General features: G+C 39.1%; 1 protein-coding gene across 1 annotated transcript; it reads right to left on the reverse strand.

Moving 5' to 3' along the window:
* Window positions 1–2,251: 2,251 nt before the first annotated feature.
* On the reverse strand, window positions 2,252–10,947 carry LOC114244187 (uncharacterized). The gene is made up of 6 exons (XM_028175916.2): window positions 10,530–10,947; window positions 9,753–9,902; window positions 7,389–7,551; window positions 5,818–5,996; window positions 5,257–5,332; window positions 2,252–4,204 (listed from the first exon to the last, which is right to left on the reverse strand). Exons 1-6 carry the CDS (start codon window positions 10,782–10,784, stop codon window positions 3,936–3,938), a joined length of 1,092 nt encoding a protein of 363 aa, XP_028031717.2. The 5' UTR covers window positions 10,785–10,947; the 3' UTR covers window positions 2,252–3,935.
* Window positions 10,948–11,541: the final 594 nt, after the last annotated feature.

The raw sequence follows: 11,541 nt of genomic DNA on the forward strand, positions 1-11,541 counted from the left end.
AAATGTGAAAGTTCAATTTTCTTTTTTAAGTTACTATACATTTGTACCAAGAATATAAAGGGTACCCGGGTATCGGTTGCTAATTTTTAATCGGTCAGATGATGATATTGTACGGGGAGAGGTTTACTCTTAGTATGGATCCGGCTTTATTTTCGGGCCGAATTCCGAGCCTCCTGTGCGTGGTTTGCGTAGGGCATGTTGAACTAAATGGTCGAAGATGTTAAAGGCCCACCCATTAAACGACTCCTCTGCACTCTCGCTCGTCGCCCGGGACAGAACCCGGGTGATGTAGGGGAGATTTCACCGTCAACACTATAACTAGACGCGCAACTCTCCCCAATGTCCCAGTTCGGCCCCTCACGCAAGAAAAATATTTGGGGAACTTAAAAAAAATTAAATGAATCGCTGTTCGTTAGTCTCGCTAAAACTCGAGAACGGCTGAACCGATTTGGCTAATTTTGGTCTTGAATTATTTGTGGAAGTCACTCGTCCGGTGCATTCGTATGTAGCGATGCACCGGTGTTCGAATCCCGCAGGCCAGGCGGGTACCAATTTTTCTAATGAAATACGTACTCAACAAATGTTCACGATTGACTTCCACGGTGAAGGAATAACATCGTGTAATAAAAACCAAACCCCCAAAATTATAATTCATTGACTACGCCAAGGCTTTTGACTGCATCAACTGGAAGAAAATGTTCGACGTGATGCAAGAGATGGGAATACCGGACCACCTCGTCTCCCTTGTTCAGACTCTATATATGGATGGAATTACGAGAGTCAGAATGAACAATGAGTTTTCCCATCCATTTAAGCCCGAACGTGGAGTCAGACAGGGGTGTATTCTCTCCCCACAACTCTTCAACCTCATCGGTGAACACATTATGAGGCTCGTTCTGGAGAACTGGGAGGGGGGTATTCGTGTAGGAGGCCACCGAATTAATAATCTTCGTTTCGCTGATGATACCACTATAATCGGTACCTCGGAGCGAGAGCTGCATGAGCTTCTGAGGAGAGTGGAAGTCGTTAGCAAAGATTACGGACTTCGCATCAACCGATCCAAAACGAAATTGATGTTTGTCGATAGAGCTGGCACAATGACACGCACTCACGAACTGCGTGACCTGGACGTGGTGCAGGAATTTGTGTACTTGGGGTCATTAATATCCAGTGACGGTGATTGTGACAGGGAGGTGGTCAGGAGGGCCCAGATGTCAAAATCAGCCGTGAAGCGATTGGAGAAGATTTGGAGAAATCGCAGCATAAGCAAAAAAACTAAGATAAAGCTCATGAGAACCTTTATCTTCTCCATATTCTTGTACGCTTCTGAGACGTGGACCCTCAAGGGCCGTACCCGATCGAGAATTGACGCATTTGAAATGTGGTGTTGGCGCAAAATGTTGGGCGTATCATGGACGGAGCGCCGAACAAATGTGTCAATTCTCGAGGAGCTAAACGTCGAGACCCGTCTATCTGCAATTTGTATGCAGCGTCTCCTCAAGTACTTCGGACACGTGGTCCGACAAAATCCTGAGAACTTGGAAAAATTAATAGTTGTAGGTCACGTGGAAGGAAAGAGAAGTCGAGGAAGATTGCCAACCAGGTGGACAGACATTATCAGGGAGGCCACAAACACCAGCGACCCGGGCGCCATTAAGCAGGCCGAATGCAGGCAGCATTGGAGGAAGCTGGTGCAAAAACTGGACCAAGGTGGTCACGACCCTCAGTAATGAGGAAACGACAGAGAAGAAGAAGAAGAAGAAGAAGAATCACTGGTGGTAGGACCTCTTGTGAGTCCGCACGGGTAGGTACCATCACCCCGCCTATTTCCGCCGTGAAGCAGTAATGCGTTTCGGTTCGACGTGTGGGGTAGCCGTTGTGACTATACTGAGACCTTAGAACTTATATCTCGAGGTAGGTGGCGCATTTACGTTGTAGATGTCTATGGGCTCCAATAACCACTTAACACCAGGTGGGCTGTGAGCTCATCCATACATCTAAGCAAAAAAAAAAGTCCAGAGAAGGTTAAAAAGATAAATATGAAAATTATCGGAATTAAATAAAAATAACAATTTTGTTTTTCCTTTGATGTGTCCCCCCTCCTACGGATTCCTTTTGTTTGTTTTAAGTTTATTTTATACAAAAGTTTAGGTCTTTTATTCTTCGATTGAGGCACTACAAAGTCTGCCGGGTCAGCTTGTCATTAATAAATCATTTACAAGCCGCGTGCTTTCAAATCAAACGAAACGAATGCAACAATCAATATTATATTTCGCTTCAACACCGTTTTCATAAAAAAACATTAAAATACACGTACATTTTATTGTTTTACAAAAAAAACACAAGACATACATTCATAAGTAAACAAGTGTTATAAAAACCAAAATTAATAGCCATCTATAAATCAGACTTTACACATTACATCTTTAAGTTTATTTTCTAAACACAGACCGGGTAACAGCTTGGATCCTTGGGACCCCTTCATAGACTGCAAAGTTTTAAGAACTTCAAATTAATAATATACATATATGAACCGACCATAGAAGCCAGAATTCTAACCTATTGAGGGTAGACGTAAGGAGTACTGTCTCGTATGGGGGGGGGGGGCAAGTTTTATTTTTTAAAAGGGATTTTACGACCTTGTAACTAAGACCTTTAGGTCAAGTCTTATTTTATGAAATGAAATGAGATGATATGGGATGAAATGTAATCTTAGTAAAAAGGTGGTCATTCACTGAGACTTTTTCAGTGGACTTTTTGGAGGTTCCCGAGAAATTACGTCCAGTGGCTTTGTTTTATTTTCCCACATTGAGCACTTTCACAGATACTAAACCACCGTTGTTACAAATTTAAACCTGAAGAAACACTAAATAGACAAAATAAAACAAATCACACAACTTCACTCCTCGCGTTCCCGCCAAAAAGTCGGGCAAGTTTAATATTGTCCAGCTGTGGGCAGTGAATTACCATTCGGAAGACCACCAATGGACTGCGAGCGTAGCAAGTGATGTGTATATATAAACGGTAATTCAACGGTAGGCAGCGGCTTGGCTCTGCCCCTGGCATTGCTGAAGTCTATGGGCGACGGTAACCACTCACCATCAAGTGGGCCGTTTGCTCGTCTGCCTACAAGGGCAATAAAAAATAAAAATAAAATGTAACAGTTGTACGCGGAGCGATGTGTGCAGAGTTGAACGATTTAATGATTTTAACATTTGACGTTATTTTTTAAATGACACCTCTTGGTACGGTGGCGCCATCTTAATTGGTTCCCGTTCGACGGAAAAGTTTTTATACACAGAGACTGTGCTCCTTAATTCTACCTTCTATTTTGTATCCAAGGAATCCTTACCCTTTTTTACCGTAAATCACGGAAAACGACTTCGAAGATGGCAACACTAGATTAAACGTCACTACAAACAAATTCGACAGTTACGCAGATCAAAAGAAGAAACTGATTATGATTACAAATGAAGTTATTAAAATAAAATATATTAATTTTACTTTTCATTATTTCGTATTTTAGTCATCGGATTTCATTTACAGCCAGTCGCGCTAGGAGCAAAGCCAGGACCATTGGTGGAAGGGAGTGTACCCTCACGGCTCGGTACTACCACCCTGCCTATTTCTGCCACAAAGCAGTGTTACGTTCGGAATTGAAGGATGGGACAGCTCTCCCAACAATGCAATAAAAAATCTATGGCTGGCAACATTTTTAAAATCTTATTTAAACATGACATGTCATAGCAGAAAGAAAAATACAAATTTACCTAAGATCCTGATTAAACAACTCTATAATTCCTCGATACTAATATGTTTTACAACTAAAGTATAAAAGACTTAAAAAGGCAAAACCGTTTATCGAAATAAATAAATAAAAAATGTGACCGGATTCCAAAATCAAACTTCCCGAGTCCGGGCTGAATATTGACATCTCAACTGACTCGGCCCAGAATGTTGCCGAATATTATCGCGAAGCACACTATTATGCCGATGCCGGTTAAGATTTGATTTGGCTCCAGAGACACCTTGGCCGGTTCCAGGTCGCGGTCCTTGTCAGCCTCGTCGAGATCTTGGTGCACGACTGAGAGGGCCTTCGCTATTTCCGCGTCCGACTTGGCGCTCGACTGCGAGGCGGCGACTATCACTCGTTTGAGATCCTTCATTTGAGTTTCGACTAAATGCTCCTGATTGTGCATGTGTTCTAAAAAAAAAACATTTTTTTTAAATTTATTTTATTGCTTTGTCGGTTGGACGAGCTCACAGCCCACCTGGTATTAAACGGTTACTGGAGCCCATAGACATCTGCAACGTAAATGCGCCACCCACCTTGAGATATAAGTTCTAAGGTTTCAGTATAGTTACACCGGCTGCCCCGCCCTTCAAACCGAAACGCATTACTGCTTCACGGCCGAAATAGGCAAGGATGTGGTACCTACCTGCGCGGACTCACAAGAGGTCCTGCCACCAGTAATTATGAAAATTATAATTTTGCGGGTTTTGATTTTTATTACACGGTTTTATTCCTTCACCGTGGAAGTCAATCGTGAACATTTGTTAAGTACGTATTTGATTGGAAAAATTAGTACCCGCCTGCGGGATTCGACCACCGTTGCATCGCTACATACGAATGCACCAGACGTCTTATCCCTTATGCCACGACGACTTTTTCCTTTTTTTAAGTCTCCAACTTTTTTATCAATAATTGAATTGGTTGTGCATGTTTTTGCAGAGTAGCCGTCGGAGCTCCCTGGCACGTGTGGAGCTTGGACCTCCACGACGACCTGGACCTAGAGTCCATCAGTAAGTATCTACAGTCGGCATCAGTGCGCCATTTCGATAAAGCGGCACGATATGAGAACCATCTCATCGTGGCCGCCGGTAACTACATTCCCGATATTGCGGACCGAATGGTAAACAGTCGACGTCGCCCCAAACACGCCATTACGGATCCTCCCGATCCACCAACGGTGCTTTTAGGTACCTCAAGCACCGGTCATCCTTCTCGTCGAACCCGTCGCTTGCGACGAAGGGCTCGGCGAGTAAATTAACCCACAGACAGAGCCCAGTTTGTTTCTCGCCGGATCTTCTGAGTGTGTTGTGTTTCCGATCCGGTGGTAGATTCTGCGAAGCACAGCTCTTGCGAGGGCTGGTATTAACGTCGTCAAATTTGAGCCCCGTGAGCTCACCTACTCATTCGAAAAATCTACTATGACATATATACTAAGCTTATAAAAGTGTTTTTAAAAAACTAACCGATAAGGGAAGTTTGCTTGCTGACAAGATGATTTATATTCTCCTGCATCAACTTCAAATTTTGGGCTAATTGTTCCTGTTGAATAAAAACATCTTTATTAGTAATAGTGGATTTAATATACAGGAAAACGACAGTAAGAAGACTTGTCAATGAAGCTGGGTATCAGTGTTTGGAGCTATTATTCCTACTAATATTATAAACGCGGCAGTTTGTAAGAATATATGGCTGTATTTTTTATTTATTTTTATTGCTTAGATGGGTGGACGAGCTCACAGGCCACCTGGTGTTAAGTGGTTACCGGAACTCTTAGACATCTACAACATAAGGGCGCCACCCACCTTGAGATATAAGTTCTAAGGTCGCAGTATAGTTACAACGGCTGCTCCGCGCTTCAAACCGAAATGCGTTACTTTTCACGGCAGAAATAGGCAGGGCGGTGGTACACCAGAACATACAGTAATATTAAACAATCGAACAATCAATTTTACAACTCAACAATCGGATTGTCAACCTAACAATCGGATTGTCAATCCAACAATCGATTTCGCAGCCCGACTCGCCTGGTAAGCGAACTCGGTCTTCATCGCCTCCGTGATGTCGGCCCGGCTGGCGGTCCCGCCCCCCGCGATGGTGTACAGGACGCTCGCGCTCCGGGCCATCTGCTGCTCCATCATGTCCCTGAACTCGGCCATCTTCAGGTGATTGTTTATCGTCGAACCGGCTATACCGAGCACCGTGCCTGCGAGATCAACAATAAACCAGGTTTTATACGGTTTAAATTTCTAAAATTAATATTACTACTACTCCTACTACTGCGCTGGCGCTATATGACCCCGAAGTGGGTCTTGCGCTCCGGCAATAAACTTTGCCATTCATCCCGTAATATTATATAAGTTGTATTAATATTATATAAATTATGTATTAACATATACTAGTAAACACCTGGTAGTCGAAATTCGATTATAATTAATTGAAATGATAAGTTTGTATACTATTATGATTCTAGTGTCAAATTCTGTAATCACAGATTTCACCAAGACTACACTTTAGACAAAATTAAATAATAAAGACAAACAATATTTAATATATTTTTTTTAAAGGATTTTATGACCTGGTAAGTAGGACCTTTAGGTTATGTCTTATTTTAATTTATATTCTTATTTTTATGAAAAATGATAATATGGAGTAAAATTAATTGAATAATTTGAGACATTAATCAAGTGGGATGAAATAAAATAAAATAAGATGAGATGATATGGGATGAAATATAGTCTTGGTAAAATGGTGGTCATTTCCTAAGAATTTTTCAGTGGACTTTTTGGAGAATCCCGAGAAGTTACGTCCATCGGCTTTGTTTCATTTTCCCACATTTGTGCACTTTCACAGATATTAAACAGTCAATAAACCACCGTGAAGAAACACTAAATAGACAAAATAAAACAAATCACACAACTTCACTCCTCGCGTTCCCGCCAAAAAGTCCATATTTATTCTATTCTCAATTTGACCACAGACTATAAACAATAAGAAAAGTGTAAGGGCACGCGGCCGACATGATGGTAAGTGGTCACCGTCGCTCATAGACGTCAGCAATGCCAGGGACAGAGCCAAGCCGCTGCCTACCATTAAGTACTCTCCGCAAGCCTCGTTTGAAGAAGCATATTATGTCATAGCGCTCGGAAAACACCGTGGAGCGGAGTTCATTCCAAAGCCGGATGGTACGTGGCAAAAAAATCTTTGGAAACGCACTATCGATGAACGCAGCGGTTCCAGATAATAAATGGATGAACTCTGTTCCCATGGCGGAAGGTGCGATGATAAAAAGGAGATAAGGGGATCATCTCGAATAATTCCTCCAGTGCATTCCCCATGGAACATACGGTACAAAACACAGAGAGAACCGAAGTCCCTCCGTAGACCAAGGGGTTCCAAGCGATCTGTGAGAGCGGGACTATCGACCATCCGAACAGTCTGTTTCTGTATAGAGTCCAATGGAAGTAGTTGGTATTTAAAAAAAATAAGGATAATAACCCTGATAATTCGCTTGGCTGAAACTAGATGAAAATGCTAATCGGCTAAATATATTCGTGAAAAAAAAAATTGGTCTCTATAATTGTTCAACTGTGCTCACCAAAAATCGAGGCAACGATGTACCAATACTTGTTGCGTTCCGCGTGCGCCCTCTCCCTCTCGTGGCCGAGCTTCACGGCGGCCGACATCGTGGCGAACAGCTCGCGTTCTTCCTTCTCGGCATCGGCGAAGAGGGTCCGCAGTGCACGTTCTTGTATTATAAGCTGTGAAATAGGTTTATTAAAGTGAAACTTCGACTTATTGTCGGGAACGCGAGGAGTGAAGTTGGGGGAATTGTTTTATTTTGTCAATTTAGTGTTTCTTCGGGTTTAAATGTGTAATAACGGTGGTTTATTAACTGTTTAATATCGGTGAAAGTGCACAAATGTGGGAAAATGAAAAAAGGCGCTGGACGTAGCTTCTCGGGATCCTCCAAAAAGTCCAATGAAAAAATCTCAGTAAGTGATCACCATTTTACTGATATTAAATTTCATCCCATATCATCTCATCGCATCTCATATAATTTCATCCCAGTTGATTAATGTCACAAATTAATTGTCTTCGTTTCATTTCATTTCACTCCATATTATCACTTTTCATAAAAATAAGAACATAAATTAAAATAAGACATGACTTAAAGGTCTTAGTTACCAGGTTATAAAATCTCTTTAAAAAAAGAAGTGAAACTTCTAATGCGACTTCAACAAGGTTGCGTTAAACGTTTAACGCTACCCTGGAATAGAAAGAGATAGAGCGAGAGTGAATGCGTGGCACTCGAACGCATGCGCGTAGTAGACCTGTTACAGGCCAGCGCAGCGCGAGCCATGGCCCTGAAACTGCGATACTTTAAGACAAATATATTTTTTGTATGGAAACTAGCGACATCGTGTATCGGATGCCCTAAACTTATATGTTGTTAAAGTTAAGGCTTTTATTTATTGTATAACTAAACACAGAAAATAAAAAAGTTAATAAATCATACAAGTCTTTATTTGTTATAGACAAAATGATTAAATTTTATCAATTTACAAAATCCTTCATTGAAAATAAAATATAGGTACCTAATATGTTACTGCCATCTATCTACAGGAGCAATGAGAAACTAATCGAAGCGAAGCCATCTAATGGCCGTCGCCCGTAAATATCTTTGTTGAGTGCTTGAGTTGCTTATTTATAACTAATTTATATGTAGTATCCATGGCGCGAGCGTTAGAAACGAGATGTATTTAATAAAAATATATATTTATTTTTCCATATTTAATTTGAAATATAATATAAATGTCGAAAATGTCGCACCTCTTATACACAGCATTCCCTGTTATAAGAGCAATCTGATTTAAGGATGAAAACAGAAGAAAACCACAATACTACACATCGAAAAAGAAGTTTCACTTCATTCACATGCACCAAGTTGTAAGCGCACCTTTTTTTTAAAGTGAACCACTTCACTTCAAATTCAAATGTGTTATGCATCATTATTGTATAATTATAGACCCCATTATGTTGACTATGTGTTCCTAACAGCTAACAGCAGAGATGGAATGCCCATCTCATTCTGTGGGTGTTGTAAAAGATGACTATTTTATCAACCATACAACAAGCAAAACATTCTCATGACTTAATAATCGCATTAACTAAAAGTGATCGCTGTTTACTTGTGTAATTAATTACAAGAATACTGCAATCAGTAACAGACTTTTGCAAGTAGTAGGGTGTTGTGTAAATGATAGGTATATCTATCTTATCGTACCATCATAGCTGTTTCTACCTCAAAGTTGTCACGGACTCCAGTTTAAGGAGTGAGACTTGATGTTCCATGGTGGGTGGAGGCATTCACATTGTTATGTCAATCCAACTCAGGAAATCACTTAAGATCAGACAGACAATGAGAACATTGAATCACATAGGCAATAAATAAAAATGCATCTAATATGTGTATTTTCATCTCGAAACCAAAGACTTGTTTGTCTCTAGATAACTCAGGATAAGATAAATGAGATGTTTAATAATTTATCAAGTTATTCTGATGTCATATCACACATACATTACAACTACAAGATAATATTAAATTCGATATAAAATATTTGAATTGACTATATTTAATAAGCTTTGATGGAAATTAACTGGATTTAAATCCACAGTTCTAGTTGTTCTTAAAAGATATATGTTAAATCTGCATGTGATGATCATTATCAATTTATGAGTTTTTGTTATTTTATTTTCTGCAATTAGGATAATGTGCTGTGAGATATGGCAGTCTGTGACTTTCAATGAAGACAGGCCCTTGACAGGTGGTTGTACGGAGAACATACTTTCTTTTTTGAAAGTAGGACATAGACTCCGAGCCCATATTATAAGTTTCAATTATTTATATGAGAATTGTTCTTTAACTATAAAAGTGATTATTAAACATATAGTATCAAACCTTGTGCTCTTCTGTGCAGAGCTGCAAGTATTTCTCATCACCCTTCATAGTATTTTGCATTTCAGCATGTAATTCTTTCAGTCTAGATTCTATGTTGGCTAACTGACGACCAACATCACGGCGACGATCTTGGGCACCAATGAATTTGTCCTGTGAAATTATTTGAAAATTAATTTTACTTGTGGTAGGATGTCTTGTGAGTCTGCATGCGTAGGTACTGCAACCCTGTCTATTTCAGCCGTGAAACAGTAATCATCCAGCCATCTAAGCAATGAAATTAGAACTTAAAATTAATTTAAAATTTTTAATTATTTTAGCACATTATTCTGTTTTAGTTCTCAACATACAGACAGACATTTATTTGTCTTTTCAATTCTAATAGGGTTCTAGTTTGAAAATTTGTATAGGGAACTTCAGAAAACGAATTTTATTACGTATACAAAAAAGGGGAAGTAATAACTTCCTTTTTAAGTCTTATCTCAGAACTTTTCCTTACATGAAATCAATTTGAAGATTCCTCTTTATTTTCAAAGCTGTTGCTTCTCATATCAAGATCTAATCAGTAGTTTTTAATTTATCATTATTATTGATGTTATTCCCATTTTATTTTATTGAAATCTGTATTTTTTATTATTATTTCTATTATAGTAAATATTTCAAAACACGCACTGAATAATGAATAATTAAAGAACAATGAAAACTATATATAATCTAGGAATTATAAACAGGGGTGACCTTGGCAATCGAAATAAATTAAAAATATTTTCATTCACGTACCTGCGCGTCGATCACCGTGTTTTGTATCGCCATAATTTCTTCGACTCCCGTGAATTTTTCATATTTGGTGACTAAATCTTGTACTTTTTTAGTTAAATTATCGTATTTAAATCTCTCCGCTACTTCCGAAACTTTCGTAGCCGGTACGTATTTGGTAATAAGTTGATCGACCTTTTCGCGATTCGTTACATTCAATTGCGCTAAGTTTATTTTGTCCTTTAGCCGCTGCGCGATTATACGGAGGCGGTCTGCCATTTTCGCATATTATTTTTAGGTGGAAAAATACTTTTTATGCATTTTAAATTCACTATTCCCTTCTTATGAAGTCATCCTCGCCATAGATTATACACTTAATATACATAGATTATACACTTAATATATTTGAGACAATAAAGTGCGGCCAGAACTTGACAGCAATGACAGCTGATTTAGAATGACATTGACAAATGATGGTTGTCAGTTCCTAGCCGTTCAGAAACCTGAATTTTTTTGTATTTTAGAAATAATAACAATGCAAAAATGTTTTTTAAAAATCATGATTCGTTCAATTGATAGCGAAACGTAACCATGAAATGAGGTACGAATTTTAGCTGGGCCCCAATAATAAAGCAAGGAATAAAGAAGTAAATTGCTTAACTTTGTTAATGTCATGTTTTTTCGTAGAAATCTTGTAGATATGGAGACTTAATAAGCCTTCGAATCTATGAAAGTTTAGAGTAACTCTGGGAGAATTAAACAGTATCGCTGGATATGGCTTCTAAGATTCGCCAATATGATCTGAAGTCTCAGAAATAATGTTTTATTTTACTAGGAAGTTGTTTCATTAGATCTAATTTCAGCTGATCTCGTCTCGTTAAGCTTAACGACTAGAGTTGTTCGTGACCACAAAAACTTGCAATTTTTCAAAAATTCGGAAATATAGATTAAACCCTTAAAGAACTTTTAATTGCATCTACGATTCGCGAATTCGAAAGAAAATATCGTCAATTGAATTCCATTCCAATTAAATACA

This window comes from Bombyx mandarina, chromosome 23, assembly GCF_030267445.1.
Source record: "Bombyx mandarina strain Sakado chromosome 23, ASM3026744v2".
Taxonomy (NCBI): Eukaryota; Metazoa; Arthropoda; class Insecta; order Lepidoptera; family Bombycidae; genus Bombyx; species Bombyx mandarina.

What these genes read in the sequence shown, in the direction of transcription:
- LOC114244187 (XM_028175916.2), bottom strand. Translation starts at nt 10,784, where the DNA reads ATGGCAGACCGCCTCCGTATAATCGCGCAGCGGCTAAAGGACAAAATA. An exon ending in TCTGCACAGAAGAGCACAAG is followed by an intron (nt 7,552 to 9,752) that starts GTTTGATACTAT and finishes CCTATTTCACAG; the next exon opens with CTTATAATACAAGAACGTGC. An exon ending in AGACCGAGTTCGCTTACCAG is followed by an intron (nt 5,333 to 5,817) that starts GCGAGTCGGGCT and finishes TTTATTCAACAG; the next exon opens with GAACAATTAGCCCAAAATTT.